At 42.4% G+C, this 19,854-nt stretch overlaps 1 protein-coding gene across 1 annotated transcript in view; it reads right to left on the bottom strand.

Annotated features, from left to right (window-relative positions):
* SYCP2 (synaptonemal complex protein 2) overlaps positions 1–19,854 on the bottom strand; it is a 406,987-nt gene that overhangs the window by 21,035 nt on the left and 366,098 nt on the right. Inside the window, exons 35-38 of the mRNA XM_033914513.1 lie at positions 10,457–10,590; positions 9,798–9,892; positions 9,605–9,704; positions 2,803–2,861 (exon numbers count right to left, since the gene is read on the bottom strand). Of these exons, the coding sequence (XP_033770404.1) occupies positions 2,803–2,861; positions 9,605–9,704; positions 9,798–9,892; positions 10,457–10,590 (388 nt within the window). The remainder of the gene's footprint in view (positions 1–2,802; positions 2,862–9,604; positions 9,705–9,797; positions 9,893–10,456; positions 10,591–19,854) is intronic.

Raw genomic sequence — 19,854 nt, 5'->3', positions numbered from 1 at the left:
GCCTGCTTCAGCTGATTTCCTGCCTTCTGCCCCAATCTCTGATGCCGACTGACTTCCTGCCTTCTGACTATGCTGCTGCTGCCTGGACACCTCTTCTTCTCACCCCTGGACCAGCAGCGGCAGCAGCTGCGGTTTCATCAAGCAGCTGCGGGGCATTTGCTAGGCCAGCCCACTTCGATAATGTGAGGTGGGCAGGCCTAGCAAAAGCCCCGAGGCTGCCTGGGCTAGCGGATGCTGGACAGGGGAAGCAGGGAAGGGAGAAGGGGGTACTACTGGACAGGGGGGAAGCAGGGAAGGGAGAAGGGGGTACCACTGGACAGGAGGGAGGTAAAAGTAAGGGAGAAGGGATGCTGCTGGACAGGATGGAGGTAAAAGGAAGGGAGAAGGGCTACTGCTGGAAAGGGGGAGCAGGGAAGGGGTACTGCTGGACAGAGGGGAGGTAAATGGAAGGGAGAAGGGCTACTGCTGGATAGGGGGCGCAGGGAAAGGGTGATGCTGGACAGGGGGGAGGTAAAAGGAAGGGAGAAGGGCTACTGCTGGTCAGGAGGAGCAGGGAAGGGGTGCTGCTGGACAGGGGGGGAGGTAAAAGGAAGGGAGAAGGGCTACTGCTGGACAGGGGGAGCAGGAAGCAAAGAAAGAAAGAGAAAGAAAGAAAGGTCTCAGCGCCCCATGGTGCTAAAAGTTTACACATCTATTCTAGCAACCATTAATGTAATGGGCTTAAACACTAGTATCTATATATAGTTTGATTTAAAGTTATACAAGAGGACATGGCAGAAAGACCAGTATGAACACTGAATTCACTTTCTAGAGATAAACTACTACTGGTCATCATTTGGAAAATATTAACTTGTCTGTTTCATGTTCTACTATTCCCTCTTTGATTTTTTTCACAAGCTTTTTTAAATTTATGCCTGCATGGAATAGGGTTGAGATTCAGTATAGCACCTGATTTACCTAGACTCATGTTAATGGTGTTGTAGAAGCATTTTCGGGTGTGTGTATATACACATGTATATATATGGGGTGGGGAGGGGGATGAGAATCACACATTAAAGGAGAAACTTTTCCTTCAGAACTTTTCCATTTCTCAGTGTTAATATCTTAGCATTTTCGGTGGAATAAACTGGAGTAACTTTTCCACTTGGGAAAAATCAGAGCAAACTTCTGATAAATTTGCTCCATTGTCTTTATAAAAAGTAAAAAGAAAAGGACGAATCAACAGCCGACTATATGGTCTTTTAGGCCTAAATTCTCAAAAATCCACGTAAAAAAACGACAGGCCACTGTTGCAGCCGTTACAGTAGTGATTTTAAAAAAGGGAGTCATTCTCCCAAAAACGCTCATGCAAATAAGGTTGGCTGAGAGTAGCGAAGATTCGCTAAATTTGCATGTGCCCATCGCTGGTGATAGTAATGGGCACATGCACAGAACAAACACAAACAAAACAAAAGAACCCAACCAACAACAAACCGAGCAGTTGAAGTCAAGTAACCCTCTGCCTGACAGTGGGAGAGATGCCCATTCTCTACTGCCACCAAGCAACATGCTCGCCAGCAGCGGGAGAGATGCCCATTCTCTCCCGCTGTCAAACAACATGCACCCCCCAGCAAAGGGAGAGATGACCAATCTTCCCCCCACCCCGCCAAGCAACACGCCCCCCTCCTGGCAGCGGGAGAGATGCCCAATCTCTCTTGGCGCCAAGCAAGCCCCCCCCCCAAGCCTTGGGAGAGATGCCCAAACTTCCTTGCTACCAAGAAACATCCCCCCAACCCCTCTCAGCAGTGGGAAAGATGCCCATGCTCTCCTGCCGCCACACAACACCCATCTGTGCCTACAACGACCCCCGCCCTCTCCCCCTTATCTTAGTAGATGGCTGGCCGGAGGGATACCTACTCCCTCTGGCAGCTGGCCCGCCTCTTCAAAATAGCGGGTCTTTGCCTCCGCCTGAGGCTCTGATTGGTCCAGGTTGTTTAAGGCCCTTCCTATGGGTGGGGCCTTATGCATCTGGGCCAATCAGAGCATTAGGCCCTTCCCTGGATGTATCGGAGAAAGCCCACCATTTTGAAGAGGCGGGACAGCTGGCTGGAGGGAGTAGGCATCCGTCCAGCCAGGCATCTCTCCCATTGCCAAGGAGATTTGGGGTATGTTTCTTGGTTGTGGTGGAAGATTGTGGGCATCTCTCCCGCTGCCGGGGGTAGGTGTATGTGTCAGGGTGTGTGTTGCTTTGCAGGGAGAGAGTGGGCACCTCTCCTGCTGCCAGGGGTGTTTGGGGTTAGTGTCGGTGACACGGCAGGAGAGAGTGGGCATCTCTACAGTCAAACTTCAATTTGGGTTGTTTTTTAAAAAATTATTTTAATATGCTTGGGGATGGGGGAGGGGGGGTCTGAGCTGTCAAGCCTTATTTTTCTGTCAGTGCCTGAGCCAAGCAGCGCTCAGGCACTGATCAGAAAGTAAGGCAACAACAGCTCAGATCTGTCAGTAAATTTTTGCTGCAAATGTGGCACAAGGAGGTTAGAGAATCACTTGGTGATTATAGAGAATTACTCGGAGTGATCATTTCAATATTACTGACCTTATTGTTCTACATTTGCATTGCAGTATCGGAAATTCAGAAAAGACCTCGGTAAGCCGTTTTGATAATCTGCTGCTAAAATATGCACATGCTAAATTGGCTAGAACCTTTTAGCGAGCACGTTAAAGGCAGATTTTAGATTTGAGAATCTGGCCCTTAGTGAAATGCATAAAGGTTTAATTTGCTTTAATTAATAATTAACAAAAATATTAACAAGCAATACTGACCTCTGCTGTTCACTCCTCTTATAAGCACAAAATGTATTTAATTGTTGTTTCATAAAATTCTAAAAATGAAAAAAAATATTTAAAGTAAATACTAAAACTACATAGTATTGTTTAACAGGTTAAAAAAAAAAATGACCCTAACTTGAATCTTGATCTATTCAGGTGGTGCTACACTATGTTATATATTGAACAGATGCATTACAATGCAGAACAAATCTTAAATAGCAAGAGCAGCTACAAATGACCCCTATTACAGTAACATTAAGGTGCTGTTGGATGAACCTTGACAATTATGGATTTCAGTCTTGCACTTTATAAGTCAAGCTATGCAACAGTGGTTAGGAAAATAAAGCACAGTTACTTATCTTTAATGGAAAATTAGGTTTTTAACTTGGATAATCTTCTTTCTGTTAGACCTTCTAGGATTCCATACTCTAGATCAGGGGTAGGGAACTCCGGTCCTCGAGAGCCATATTCCACTCGGGTTTTCAGGATTTCCCCAATGAATATGCATGAGATCTATTTGCATGCACTGCTTTCAATGCATATTCATGGGGAAATCCTGAAAACCCGACTGGAATACGGCTCTCGAGGACCGGAGTTCCCTACCCCTGCTCTAGGTGCTCAATCCCTTCCTGCAATCCGGGAGTTGCAGAAATCCAAACACATTTCTGAGAATGTGCTCCTCCTACCTTAGGAAGTGAGTTAGAGCTTCCTACAGTTCAGCCCCAAAGCCAAGTAACCATACCAGAACCAATCCATGACACATAAGGATGCACGGGGAACCACCCCAGCAGCAAACAATTTCTGTTAAGATCAGCTCTGCAAAATATAAGAACAAATAATAAACAGGCAAAGAGCAACACAGAAAAGATATTGAGGAACAATGTAGAACTAACTTGCTCTGTGCTACGAGCACTCACATGAAACAACCTCTCAAACACAATGACAGAAATCGAAAAATGGACCACCAACTTCAAACTGAAACTAAACATAGAGAAAACAAAAGTCTTTTTGGCAAGCCCCAATGACAAAATTACGAGAACATCGTTAAAAATAAACCACCACGAATATCCAATACCATAAAAATACTGGGTATCACTCTAGATACACACCTAACCATGGCTGACCGCACAAACTTACTGGTGAAAAAATGTTTTTACACGCTGTGGAAGCTAAGGACTATTAAAAAATACTTTGACACAACATCCTTCAGGTTGCTGGTGCAATCGCTGATCCTATCCATCCTTGACTACTGCAACATCGTCTACATGGGTATCCCACAAAAAACAGTAAAAAAATTGAGATTAGTACAAAATACCGCTGTTCACTTAATCTTCGGACTGAGAAAAAAAGCCACATTAGCCCCTACTATAAAAAACTGCACTGGCTACCAATGGAAGCGCGAATACTATTCAAATTTGCATGTATCTGTTTCAAAGAAGTCTGGGGTCTAGCACCTTCCTACCTGCAAACATACTTCATTCTGCACAACCCCACATGAACAACCAGAAACAAAAATATTTTTGCATACCCAAAGATCACAGGCTGCAGATACAAATCCTTCCTGGATAGAACCTTCATGCTCCAAGTAAATAGACAGCAAATTTGGCTGAGAAAATGCATAAATAAACCCAAACTGACCTACAACACATTCCGAAAATCAATTAAAACCGCCCTATTCGACAAATTCATTGACTAAACAGACGACCCTCTCTCACTATGATATTCCCCGCTGTAAACGCTAATTCATTTTCTCAGGTAACTCCAATTTTCATGTATTCTTTACCCATGGAACTCCAATTAGTATGTCATTTTGCTATTTTATGCTTCCTGTTATTCGTTGACTGTCCAGCCTTCTTTCAATGTGAACCGCCTAGAAGTCGCTTGACTATGGCGGTATAGAAAAATAAAGTTATTATTATTATTATTATTATCAGTAAAATGCATACATACAGAAGAGCAAACAGCCCTCAGGATCTGTCGACTTGCTGGAAGATCCTGAAGCCTGTAAGGAGAATAAACAAGGCAGAAAGAAATGCAGGCGATTCTGAAACAACAGAGCTTGCACAGAGAGAGCGGATCATATGGAATCTTACATGGACTAACAGAAAGAAGATTATCAAAGGTAAAAACCTAATCTTCCATTCTGTTATGTCCCTTCTGGATTCCATACTCTAGACCAGGGGTGCCCACACTTTCTTGGCTTGCGAGCTACTTTTAAAATGACCAAGTCAAAATGATCTACCAACAATAAAATAAAAAAACAAACAAACACAAAGCACACTGTATGTAGAGAAAATGTAAATTATCATTTATATTTGGGGGTTTTTTCAAAGAGGTCAAGGCGGATGACTTTAAAATATGCAATGTCACCTCAGTAACAACTATACAAAAATAGACAAATATTCCCCCTCCCCTTTTACTAAACCGCGATAGCTGCTCCCAACGCTCATAGGCTCCCTGCACTAAAATCTGCTATCATGATATCTTTTAAATCTGCAGCCCTTGACTGGTGGAAAAATGAAAAGAGCTTTAGAACTTTGAGGACAGAGTTGAGTGGAATGACAAAACGATTTTATCAAATAGGTACTACTGCCACTTTGTATTACATGCAACCCAGCTTAAATATGACCTGTGCCCCTACAGCAGGGGTGTCAAACTCAATTACATAAGGGCCCAAAATTTAAAACACAGGCTAAGTCACGGGCTAAATTTTTAATTAAGATAAATAGTCTTAATAGAAGTATAGGGTTACAGTCTCTCCAACCCCACCCCGGCTCTGTTGTTTAAACAAAATAAATAAAAAAGACCTTTCCTCTCTTTTAGGATCCACCTCTCCCTTTCTCTTCCCAACTACCCTCCTATCCAGTATCTCTATCTCCCCTCCACACCATCCCCCTTCTTTCTAGCGTCCTCCAGCTTCCCAGTCTCACCTTCAAAGCTAATTACGGCAGCCTGCAAAAGATCGCTAGTGCTGTAGTGATCCTAGCAGGCTGCTGTTGGCTTCTGCAGCATGTTCCCTCTGCCGTGGTCTCGCCCCTCCTCTGACTTACGGGACTGCAGCAGAGGGAATGTGTTGCGGAGGCCAACAGCAGCCTGCTAGGATCACTACAGCACCGGATATCCTCTGCAGGCTACCGTAATTATCTTTGAAGATGAGATTGGGAAGCCGGAGGATTCTAGAAAGAAGGGGGAAGAGATGGTGGACAATGGGATGGAAGGAAGGAACAGAAAGGGCATTTTCTCATGGGCCAAATCTAATTACACTGCAGGCCAGATTTGGCCCACGGGCCTGAGTTTGACACCCCTGCTCTACAGGCAGTCAATGAAGTTCACAATAATAGTGAGTTATACGATCATACTTTTTCAGATCATAAATAAGTCTCTCTGCGGTATTCTATATTATTCGTAACTATGCATAATTTTTCTTAACACCTGCTCCGACAGTTTGAAGTTTCCATAAAATGTGGACACCTTTACGAACAACCATGTCCACTTGGTTTCACCCACAAGGCAGCAATATGTCTACTAGAGTGGGCCATAACAGAAACAGACAGCTGCCTACCACGGGCAATGTAAGTCACAGAAATGGCCATACAAATCCAATGGGCAATTGAGGACTTAGAAGCTGGTCACCTGGACAAGAAGATCAGACAGCTGAAAGCCATTAGCCTTCTCCAAATAGTGGAGCACGACTCTCCTGATGTCCAATTTGCGGAACATCTGACCCTTTTGCATTGATCCTGTAAAGTGAAAAGTGGGCAAATGAACCTCCTGGGTGACATGGAAATTGGAAACCACCTTCTATAGAAAAGAAGGTACTGTACAGAGAACCACCCCACTTCTGTGATCTGTAGAAAGGGTTCACTGCATGAAAGATTCTGAAGCTCCGAAACATACCGTGCCGAGACAATGGCAACCAGAAAGACAGACTTGATTGTCAGACCCAGAAGAGAAGCATTCTTCAGTGGCTCGAATGGGCTTCCACAAGACCCTGCAGAATGCGATTAAGATGCCATGTAGGGAAACAAAGACGCAGGGGAGGTTGCAAGCGAAGCGCCCCTCACAGAAACCTGGTCACATCGGGATAAGCAGTAAGCAAACTGGAACCCTTATGTAATCGGAAGTATGCTACCTGAACCGTAATCCCTTAAGGTAGAGCTAAACCCATATCCAAGTCCGCTGGAAAAAGACAAAACCAACGGAATGGGAGCCCGCTAAGGCTCTACTGGCTCCTTGGCACACCACTGTTGGAAAGCCTTCCAGGCTGTGGCATAAGAAGCCAAAGTAGAGGTTTTCTTAGACTTCAAAAACGTTGAAACTATCACATCAGAATAACTGTGCTCTATCAAGACTGAGCACTCAAGAGCCATGCTGAAAGACCAAAGCGTTGTGGAATCTCCATGAGCACTGGACTCTGACTGAGAAGGCTCTGAAGAAGAGGGAAATTTCGCTTCCAGTCCCGCAGAAGACATATGAGATCCGCATACCACAGAGGACGAGGCCAATCTTGAGCCACTAGGATCACTAGGCTGGGATGCAATGCTATCCAGCAGATGAATCGACCAAACAGAGGTCATGAAGGGAACACAAAGGAGGTTGTGAACCGGCCAGGGCAGAACCAAGATGTTCAGACCTAAACTTCCACGCTTTGTTCTTCGACTGAAGAAGCGCCTGAGCTAGGAGGTCTTGGCTGAAGCCATCAAGCCCAGCTGTGGAGGGCCACAGTGCTGCACGATAAGATGGAATGCTCTTCGCAAGAGGGACTATTCTCCCAGGTCTAGGACTTGTTGACTGAGGAAGCCTGGCTGTACGGTTTGACTCCTGACACATGCGCTGCAGAGAGAGACAGTAGATGTAACATCGTCCAGTAAAACAGCATGCAAGCTTCCTGGCCTAAGGAAGCACTTCTAGTGCCCCCTTGATGATTTGCATATGCCACTGCTTTGGTGTTGTCAGAGAATATTCACACATCTTTCCCTGCCAGAGTGGGCAGGAGAGCGAGAAAACACCAGCCAAATTACCCGATTGATCGACCAACGCTTCTGAAGTGGTAGTCCACTGCCCCTGAATGAAGCGGTCCCCGCAGAAAGCACCCCAGCCCGACAGGCTGGCATCCATCATGAGTGAACCACTCCGTGATTGAAGAAGTGTACCCTGGTGGAGAGCGCCCCCCCCCCCCCAAAGCCACCAGCGGAGTCTGCTGTGAGCTGGTTCCATCCATAGTAGCAGCATCTGAAGAGAATGATGCTGCAGAAACCACCAAAAGAGGAGAGACTCCTGTAGAGGGTGCATGTGCGCTCTGGCCCAGGGGCCACCAACAGAAGGCCAGGCTAAGGGAACTGGAAAAACTAGGAGATCTCAGATTTGATCCGCAAGTTGCATATCTATTTGGGCTGTCTTTTTAGGCAAGCTCTGAGAGTCTGAAACCTTCAACTCCTCTATCTCCTCAAGCATCTTCAGGAGGATGGGGTAGGGAGTGGGGGGGGGACAGATGGTACCTGCTATAGCCCTCTGGACCAATATGGTGCCACTCAGCCTGTGCTCAAGTGCCTAATAAATCAGGGACAATCCAAGCTCCCAGGGGAACGCATCCTGAGCTGTCCTAAGAATTAGTGCAGGCCAGCTAGGTAGGTGCCCTGCAAACAGGTCCCCCTCCCCCCCAGCTACAGTCCTCTGATCCAGAGACTGTATCTTCTCCCAGGCAGAGCTGTCACAGAAATCCTGGGAACTTCTGGAGCACCAGAAAGCCTTGAACTTTGGATTAAAAACCCAAAAATAATAAATCACTTGTAGAGCAGAAAAAAAGACACCTTCTGAACTCGCTTGCAAAAGAAAAAACTGAGGTGATGGGGCGCTACCCACTGACACAAGGAGACGGAGCTGAAAAGCTGTGGATGATTCCTTCTGCAAAACTTGTGGGTAAAGGAGAATAACCCATTGGTTGAGACTCCTGTTCATTTTCTACTGAAAATGAACAATAGAGGAAGCAATTGTGCCAAGTCTCTAGTAATTTCTATCACCTTTAAAAATGGCGGTAGAGCTTTCTACTGTGGGCCGCTGAGTTAAATGCTCCAATGCTCATAGGAATTCTGTGTGTGTCAGAACATTTAACTCGCCTGCTTGTGGTAGAAACCTCTACCACCATTTACTAAAACCCAACGATAGTTGCCTTTCAAGCCTTTGCTCCTTAATTTGCTGCATTTATACAAAATATTTTCTGAAGAATGGCTCTTATACGTACAGTAACAAAAATTAGTGCTTACTTTTTTTTTGAATGTCTAGGTTCATACATTGGTGTATTAGGCCAGAATGGGCACTGCATGGGAAAAATTGAGGTAAGCCCCCTATAACACCAGTGCTACCAAGGTAATGGGAACTAAGAGGGTGAGAGGTGGAGAGGGAGGATGTACATTTCCCAAAGCTGACAAATTACTGTAAACCACCTACTGGTGGAGCAGTGCATTACACTTAAATAAGAATTGTCAACAGAACTGTCATAATTCAAGAGTTCCCCAAATAAACTTCAGGTGGCCTCTACCATTAGGTGACCTTATTCATAAAATAAATGCTTCCACTATACATACCAATACATGCATATTTGCTAGTGCTGTATGTATTTTACAAAAGGCTCCGTGTTCAGACAAGTCATTTGTAAAGTACTGGGGGAAATACATATATTATGACCTACTGTAGATGTCCCAATTCCAACTAAATATCCTTTGCAAAATGGGACTTAAGAGTCATACTGTCTTCAAAAATAAGTTATGCTGCAAAGTATAATTTTAGAAATACATACTGAAAATTCTCTTTCGTTATTTTTCAAAAACTGTGCATCTTTCTCAAAATTTTCAAGCTCCTGTAAGATTGTAACCTGGAAGTTGTCCAGTCGTTTTACCCTATTGGAAACAAACAGATTTATTTTTAAAAGCCAGTGGTATATACCATAATATGAGTAGGAATGCTTAGCCGATATATGTTCTCTTACTGACCGGCTTTCATGGATCTGAATGCTCATTGAAGCCAAATGCTGATGAGCTGATTTCAAGGACTGTTTGGTAAAATAATCCATTTTTCTTGAGCGGTTCTGTGGAATAATATTCAAGTTATTTGATGAACTATTCATTTTTATGATTTTCACTTTACTTAAGCTAGCTGCTGAGAGAAATAATATAGTGATATTTTAGAATTTCTAACTATATATGCATGTGATAATTATAATATTCTCATGCACTATAACTCAAAATAGAAAATCACACAGCATTTTACTAAGGAGGATTGTTACCAATGTGGGCTACTGTTAATATGTGTTATTTTACTATGAAGTCAGGCTATTTTAGCAGTTTCCATTTTATGGAAGACCTAGTTACTAATAACTGAGGTTAACAGTAAAATAACACATCTTAAAGGTAACCAACATAGTAAACTTCCCTACTTGAAATGGTGAATATATGCTACACAAAGAAATAGATATTTCACTTACTCATATGTTTATGGGATTCTTTTGTCAAGATTTCTGAAAATGAAGATTCTATTGCAATGACACATTGATAAATAAACAGTAGGCTATAAAAGAGTGTACAGCATTATCCAAGTTTTCTACTAACCATAGAGAAACAGGAGAATGATTTATCTTTATGTAATAAGTTACCTGAATTTTCCTTGTAAACTCTTCACTGATTTTCTGACACACTAGACCCACATCTGAGCTACTTGCCTCCCAGACATCTCCTTCAGTAAGACAGATGTCTTTCACAGACATCGTGGATAAACTTTCAGATACTACTACAATTTAAAAGACAGTATGTCAGGAAAAATGGGTTAGCATTAAATGCTTCTGTCATTCAACATTTTGTACAAAGCCCCCACGCCATGTTGGTTATAAAGATCAGTTCGTGAAGTGAGGGTGTGGATTGTGAATTGATATTCTAACCCCTGAAACAGCTATTGATGAAATGGGGATTCCCTGTCAGATTCTCATTCAGCATTTATTCTTGCTAACTGAGTTCGTCAGAGGCACAGTTTATAGTTCAGCATCTGAAGACATAAGTGAATACCTGGGAGAAGAAAATTCACCTTGGATGCAGCTGGGTATTTGCATCAGTGGAAGTTTTGAAAGCTGTGGATGATTCTCAGTTTCACTATAGTTAAAAGATATAATGTTGGTGATTGTACCCTTGGGATCTTCTCCTTGATGTCAGCCATGTTTAAATGTTTTTTAAGGAGTGGAGCTTATTTAGACCTATGCACCTGAACTGAGGTCTTTTAATCTACTTCTTAATTTTTTTTATTGTATGGTTTGTATAACTACTGGCTGGCTTGTATGAGAAGATCAAGAATGAAACACTTCAAGCTGAGTGTGTACATTGTTAGTAGACTGAGCAATTAAATGCGCTTGAGTCTCTGTTACTGGATAGTAATTAAAATTGTTGTCAGCCAATAACCCACTCTTGTTCCATTATACATATTGGTCATTCACATATATTTTTCATAGGACTCTTTAGTATTTCTTGACCGTTTTTGTCTTTTTTAAGTTCTTGCCTCACGTTTCACTAGCTGTTCATACACGAGTCATTTGATTTTTTCACTGTCACGTCTCCCTAGGCATTTGCCTCTCTTTTCACAGTGCTTGTGTTTTTACACACAGCTTCCAGACATTATCTTAATCGGTAGTATAGTTTCAGCCCTGCTTCATAGTTTTCCTTTTCTATGCTTACCCCACTTATCCAGCTTTTATGTTCTTATAACGTCCTTCATTCATTTCTTTTATTTTCAAGAACTATACATTATTGCATTCCACATTGGCTCTCTATTATTGAAACACAGAACAACTCGGTATGTATATATGCCTACCATTCCTCCATCATTTTTGATCTGCTTCTTCTCCATCCTAGAGCATGGTCCCTTTTTAAGGACACAGTCACCGAGGCGCAAAATCTATATATACCGCATATTAACAAGGAAACCAAGAGGAAAAAGAACAAAGAACCGGCATGGCTCACTGTAGCAGTGAAGCAAGCGATCAGAGACAAGAAGACTTCATTTAAGAAATGGAAAAGGTCAAAAATGGACAAAAACTGGAAAAAGCACAAGAAGCATCAACGCAGGTGCCATAAGGCAGTAAAAGGAGCCAAAAGAGACTATGAGGAAAAAATAGCCAAGGAGGCGAAAACTTCAAGCTGTTCTTTCAATATATTAAGGGGAAATGACCCGCGAAGTAAGCAGTGGGACCGTTGGATGACCAAGAAATAAAGAGAGTGCTAAAGGAGAACAAAGGGTGGTGGACACATGGAATGCGCTTCTGGAGGATGTGATAGGCCAGAACTCTGTACAGGGGTTCAAGGAGGGTTTGGATAGTTTCCTGGAGGATAGGGGGATTGAAGGGTACAGATATAACTTGAGGTAGGTTATAGAAGTGGACAGAAACCACTTCACAGGTCACAGACCTGATGGGCCGCCGCGGGAGCGGACCGCTGGGCGAGATGGACCTCGGTCTGACCCAGTGGAGGCAACTTCTTATGTTCTTATAAAGCCATCACCGACAAACTGAACACATTTTTTTACATCTGTATTTACATAGGAAGATATACACAACATACCAGAACTCGAGAGGCTATAAACAAAGACAGGAAACTGACAGGGTTGATGGTCAGTCTAGAAGAGGTATGCAAGCAGATTGATAGGCTTGAGAGCGATAAATCCCCGGGACCAGATGGCATCCATCCGAGGGTTATCAAGGAAATGAAAGGGACTATAGCTGAACTGCTTCAACTAATCTGTTGATCAAATCAGGAAAGATTCCAGAAGACTGGAAGGTGGCGAATGTTACACTAATCTTCAAAAAAGGTTCGAGGGGAGATCCAGGAAACTACAGACTGGTGAGTCTGACCTCGGTACCTGGAAAGATGATAGAGGCGATGATAAAGGACCGCATCATTGATCACCTTGATGGACACGATCTGATGAGGACCTGCCAGCATGGCTTCAGCAAAGGAAGATCTTGCTTGATGAACTTGATGCACTTCTTCGAGGGAGTAAACAGGCGGATTTGACAAGGGTGACCTGGATGACATTGTATATCTGGATTTTCAGAAGGCGTTCAACAAGGTTCCACATGAACGGCTACTTCGGAAAATTGCGAGCCATGGAATTGAGGGTGAAATACTCACGTGGATTAAAAACTGGCTGGTGGATAGGAAACAGAGTGGGGGTAAATAGACAATACTCGGACTGGAAGAACGTCACCAGTGGGGTGCTGCAGGGCTCGGTGCTTGGACCCGTGCTCTTCAACATAATTATAAACGATCTGGAAATTGGTACGACGAGCGAGGTGATTACATTTGCAGATGATACGAAATTATTCAGAGCAGTGAAGATGCAGGGGGGACTGCAAAGATCCGCAACATGACATAACCACGCTCGAGAAATGGGCAGCGACATGGCAAATGAGGTTCAACATGGATAAGTGTAAGGTGATGCATGTCGGTAACAAATATCTCATACACAAATACAGGATGTACGGGGCGGTACTTGGAGAGATTGCCCAGGAAAGAGACTTGGGAATACTGGTCGACAAGTCAATGAAGCCATCCGCGCAATGTGCGGCGGTGGCGGCGATAAAGGCGAACAGAATGCTAGGAATGATTAAGAAGGTGATCACGAACAGATCAGAGAAGGTTATCATGCCGCTGTACCGGGCCATGGTGCGCCCTCACCTGAAGTACTGTGTCCAACACTGGTTGCCGTACATGAAGAAGGATACGGTACTACTCGAAAGGGTCCATAGAAGAGTGACTAAAATGGTTAAGGGGCTGGAGGAGTTGCTGTACAGTGAGAGATTAGAGCAAATGGGCCTCTTCTCCCTTGAAAATGTCAAGTGCTGTATATTTTACTAGTAATGTAATGTTTTAATATTAATCACTTGTTTGTTAGTTTTAAAATGAATAAAGAATAAAAAAAAAAAAAGAGGAGACTGAGGGGACATGATAGAAACATTCAAGATACTGAAGGGAATAGACTTAGTACATAAAGACAGGTTGTTCACCCTCTCCAAGGTAGAGAGAACAAGAGGGCACTCTCTAAAGTTAAAAGGGGATAGATTCCGTACAAACGTAAGGAAGTTCTTCTTCTCTCAGAGAGTGGTAGAGAATTGGAACGCTCTTCCGGAGTCTGTTATAGGGGAGAACACCCTCCAGGGATTCAAGACAAAGTTGGACAGGTTCCTGCTGAACCAGAACGTACACAGGTAGGGCTGGTCTCGGTTGGAGTGCTGGTCTTTGACCTAGGGGCCGCCGCGTAAGCAGACTGCTGGGCACGATGGACCACTGGTCTGACCTAGCAGCAGCAATTCTTATGTTCTAGTATTCAAATCCAAGCTAAAAGCCCACTTTTTTGAGGCTGCTTTCAACTCCTAACTCCTACTCACTGTAAAATTACCTATGTCCATCCTATCATTCTCTCTTCAAGAAACTCCCCAATTCCTATATGTCCTATCTGTCCAAATTAGATTGTATGATCTTCCAAGCAGGGAATGTCTATTGCAATGGTTCCCAACCCTGTCCTGGAGGACCAGCAGCCAGTCGCATTTTTGGGATAACCCTAATGAATTTGCATATAATGGAGGTGACAGGCATACAAATCTACTCTATGCATATTCATTAGGGCTACAGCACAAAGAACAAAAGAAAAACTGCAGACAAGCATACAAGATGCAGGCTACGTTTATTATTTTAGTTATTTCATGCGGTTAATGTTACCACCTTTTTACAAACCAAGGGATTGGCTGGTGGTCCTCCAGGACAGGATTGGGAACCACTGGTCTTTTGCATGTTTTTTTTTGTAATTTCTAACAATTTTTATTGTAGTATAAAGAAAAAATAATACATACTGAATTATCAATTGTAATAAGCATGACAAATACAAGGCTGGAATAACAATTACAATAATGGTTGCAAGAAATATACAGACTGTATGAAATGGGCAAAATTGTAAGTATAAGAGTATCAAGTCAAAACCCATAATCAAGCAACAAGCTCAGAAACCAAGAAATGGACCATTAAAAGGTCACATGTAAATGTTGGAACAACAACCATAGGAACTGAGACCATAGGAAAGAAAAGAGGAGAAGGAAAAGAGAATCTGTTACATCGAAACATGATGGCAGATAAAAGGCCAAATGGTGCATCCTGTTTGCACATCCAAAGCATCCACTATTTCCTCCTCTCCCCAAAAGATCCCACATGCCTGTCCCAAGCTTTCTTGAATTCGGACACAGTCTTTGACTCCACCACCTCTACTGGGAGACTATTCCATGCATCTACCACCCTTTCTGTAAAAAATTATTTCCTTAGATTACTCCTAAGCCTATCACCTCTTAACTTCATCCTATGCCCTCTTATTCCACAGCTTCTTTTCAAATTAAAGAGATCTGCCTCATGCACATTTATGCCACGTAGGTATTTAAATGTCTATCATATCTCCCCTCTCCTGCATTCCCTCCAAAGTACCCCCCAAAATCAGGAATACTAATTATAAATCATTTTTAGTTGTTTCAATAATAAGTAGCATTAAGTCCTGCAAGCATTTATTCAGGACAGAATTCCATTTCTCTAGGAACGAGGCATTATCCAGAAACAATCCGGGTTCAGTTATCATTCTTAACCTTCTCGGGATCCACTTGGCGCAACAGTATTCAGCGAGTGTGGCTGCGTGTAATTCTGCTCTAATAGTCTTTATAGTCTAATAGTTTTTGCCTTGCAAAAACGGACTATTAGAGCTGAATTACACGCAGCCACTCTCGCTGAGTACTGTCATGCCAAACGGATCCCGAGAGGGTTAAGAATGAGAACTGAAACCAATCAAGGAAGAATGAAAGGTACCCTCCGGTTGTGTCATGAGTCAGCTAACAGCAAGTATTTTGAATTACATTTGCTAATGGTATGTACTTTTGTATATTTTGTAGGTGGGGGGGGGGGGGGGGGAAGCCTTTTGGTTCTCTGAAGCAGCCCCAGGCGAAATGCATTAGAATCCTGCTACACTATTTTGGCTGAACAGGTTTTTTTTACCTATACTCTACTTTTTCACATTATGAATGACTGTATAATAAGGTATCAGACAGTTTGAGAGTAGTTGCTAAATAGTAATACCAAATAAGTGCAGAGATTGACTAAGAGGTTCGCATTTAGGGGCGTGTCCCCATTTGCGGTCGCTCTACCATCTGATTCTGAGCACTTCGGATATTATAAATTAAGATTAAAAATTTGATACATCTATATACTACTAGAAGTGAGCGATCTTTAGGGTTTCTCTCTAAAGTATACATATTGAGTTCTTTGAGTTTTTCCCCATATGCCTTACGACGAAGACCACTGACTATTTTTGTAGCCTTCCTCTGGTCTAACTCCAACCTGTTTATATCTTTCTGAAGGTGCAGTCTCCAGAACTGCACACAATATTCTAATACCTCCTTTTTCCTACTGGCTGTACCTCTCCCTATGCACCCTAGCATCCTTCTAACATTCGCCGTTGCCTTTTCAACGTGTTTGGCCACCTTAAGATCATCACATACTACCACACCCAAATCCTGTTCGTCTTTCATGTAAAAAATTTCTTCACCCCCTAAACTGTAAGGTTCTCTCAGGTTTTTGCAGCCCAAATGCATGACCTCCTTCTAGTGAATCCACTGGATTCCAGAAAGTATACTATTCTCTATTTTAAAAATGTTTCCATTAATTTCCTTACTACAGAAGTCAGACTTATCAGCCTGTAGTTCCCTACTTCTTCATTATTTCTACTTTTGTGGAGAGGGACCACATCAGCCCTTCTCCAATCCTCCAATACAACTCCTTACTCTAGAGAAGCACTGAAACGATCAGCTAGCGAAGCCGACAGAACTTCCCTAAATTTCTTCAGTATCCTCGGATGTACACCAACTGACCCCATCACTTTGGCCACCTTTAGTTTAGCTAGTTTCTCACAAACACAATCCTCTGAAAATCGATCAGAGTCTATCACACCTCCATCCCTGTTTGCGTTTGTCTTCTGAGGTCCCGCACCTGGTGCTTCAGCTGTGAACACAGAGCAAAAATATTTGTTAAGCAATTCATCCTTATCTTTATAAGCTTCTACATATTTCTCCCTTTCACCTTTGAGTCTCACAATGCTACTTTTGCACTTCTTCCTATCATTAATATACCTAAAAATATCTTGTCCCCCCTATTTTACCATATCAGCTGTTTTTTCTTCTATTTGCATCTTTGCTTTCTTGATTACTCAACCAGCCTCTCTTAACTTTTCCAGATTATTTTAGCCTCTCTACCTCTTTCTGCAATCATTTTGCCCTCTCTACACTACAGAAATGATAAATTAAATAGTAGCAGTCTATGGATTTTTAGCATCATGTAGAATGTGCCTACAGAAGGATAGTTAGGTATGAGTTTCTTTAAATATGGCTGTACTTGCTTTGACAGACCTGGAAGAGACATTTCTAAATACATATCAGACAAAACCCCTGACATACCACTGATATATTGATGACATTTTTATGATCTGGAGACAAGACTCTCAAACGATTTTACAATTTTCTTAATACATACCATCCTACAATCAAATTTAAAATTGTCTACTCCCCAGAAAAAGTCAATTTTCTAGACACCACAGTTTCTATCAACAGTGGTTATATACAAACATCTATATACAAGAACATAAGAACAGCCTTATTGGGCCAGACCAATGGCCCATCAAGCCCAGTAACCCGTTCTCATGGTGGCCAATCCAGGTCATCAGTACCTGGCCAAAAGCCAAGGTGTAGCAATATTCCATGCTACCACAGGGTAAGCAGTGGCTTCCCCCATGTCTTTCTCAATAATAGACTATGGACTTTTCCTCCAGGAACTTGTCCAAACCTTTCTTAAAACCAGTTATGCTATCAGCTCTTACCACATCCTCTGGCAACGCGTTCCAAAGCCTAACTATTCTCTGAGTGAAAAAAAATTTCCTCCTATTGGTTTTAAGAGCACTTCCCTGTAACTTCATCAAGTGTCCCTTAGTCTTTGTAATTTTTGACGGAGTGAAAAATCAATCCACTTGTACCCGTTCTACTCCACTCAGGATTTTGTAGACTTCAATCATAACTACCCTCAGCCGTCTCTTTTCCAAGCTGAAGAGCCCTAACCGTTTTAGTCTTTCCTCATATGAGAGAAGTTCCATCCCCTTTACCATCTTTGTCAGTCTTCTTTGAACCTTTTCTAGCGCCACTATAACTTTTTTGAGATAAGGAGACCAGAATTGAACACAATACTCCAAATGAGGTCGCACCATGGAGCGATACAGGGGCATTATAACATTCTTAGTCTTGTTAACCATCCCTTTTTGAAATAATTCCCAGCATCCTGTTTGCTTTTTTGGCCGCCGCCACACATTGGGCAGAAGGTTTCATCGTATTGTCTACAATGATACCCAGATCCTTTTCTTGGGCGCAAACCCCCAAGGTGGACCTTAGCATCTGGTAATTGTGATTCAGGTTATTCTTCCCAATGTACATCACTTTGCATTTGTCCACATTAAATTCCATCTGCCACTTGGGCACCCAATCTTCCAATTTCCTAAGGTCCGCCTGCAATTTTTCACAATCTGCATGCGTTTTAACAACTTTGAACATTTAGTGCCATCTGCAAATTTAATCACTTACTCGTTGTTCCAATTTCCAGATCATTTATAAATAAGTTAAATAGCACCGGTCCCAGTACCTGCGGCACTCTACTGTTTACTCTTCTCCATTGAGAAAAATGACCATTTAAACCTACCCTCTGTTTTATATCCGATAACCAATTCCTAATCCACAACTGAACTTTGCCACCTATCCCATGACTCTAATTTTCTCAGGAGCCTCTCGTGAGGAACTTTATCAAAAGCTTTCTGAAAATCTAGATACACTATAACAACCAGCTTACCTTTATCCACATGTTTATTCACTCCTTCAAAGAAGTCAAGCAAATATGTGAGTCAAGATCTCCCTCTGCTGAACTCATGCTGACTTCTTCTCATTAAATCATGCTTGTCTACGTGTCCCACAATTTTATTTTTTATAATCGTTTCTACCATTTTGCCCGGCACCGAAGTGAAGCTTACGGGTGTCTGTAATTTCCTGGATCTCCTCTGGAGCCCTTTTTAAAAATCGGTGTAACATTGGCCACCCTCCAATCTTCAGGTACTACAGACGATTTTAGTGACAGGTTACAGATCACTAACAGCAGGTCAGCAATTTCATGTTTGAGTTCTTTTAGTACCCTGCAGACAGATATAGCTATCTCCACAACTCCAGCTTCCAACCCTCATGTACAAAAAACCCATTGTACATAGTCAAGCCACATGATACCACCATATCTGCTTTGACCCAAGAGACAGAAATAAACACCTAAAAACCCTGACTAAACCCTTCAAACAAAAAAGGATACAACTCTAAAATAATCACAAAGAATATTACCTCATTCCTTAAAATACCCAGAGAAAATCTATTGCACTACAAGGACATGAAAACCACAGAATGGACCCTTTTGATAGTGACATACAATTCAGAGCTGCAAAAACTAAGAAAAATTATGAGATCTATAACCACTACTCAAGAAGATTAATTACTAAAATAAATATTTCCAGCTCCACCTGTGCTGGCTTTCCATTAGCCACCTAATCTGAAACAGAAATTGCTAAAAAGCAAACTCCCTACCCAAACCCACAAAGAAGAGAATGGCTGCAAACTGTGTGAGCACATTTCCCAGGATCCCATGGTCACTCATATGCTCATCTTCTAATGTGGTGTATATCATTCAATGCAAAAAGTGCAAAGAAGGGTGCTATATTGATGAAACAGGCCAGATGCTAAAGACTAGGATCAGTTTACACAGATATCAAATTAAAATCTGCAATGCCAACCAGGATGTCACCTCAGTCGAATGACATTTTAGAAAATCTGAACACTGCACCAATGACTTTACGGTGAGAACACTAAAGGAAATTCTCGGATAATCCAAGAATGTAAAACTTTTGAAATCA

Source organism: Geotrypetes seraphini, chromosome 11, assembly GCF_902459505.1.
Source record: "Geotrypetes seraphini chromosome 11, aGeoSer1.1, whole genome shotgun sequence".
NCBI classification, from domain to species: domain Eukaryota; kingdom Metazoa; phylum Chordata; class Amphibia; order Gymnophiona; family Dermophiidae; genus Geotrypetes; species Geotrypetes seraphini.
Note: the sequence above shows the minus strand (reverse complement) of the source record. Positions and strands in the feature narration are given on the sequence as shown.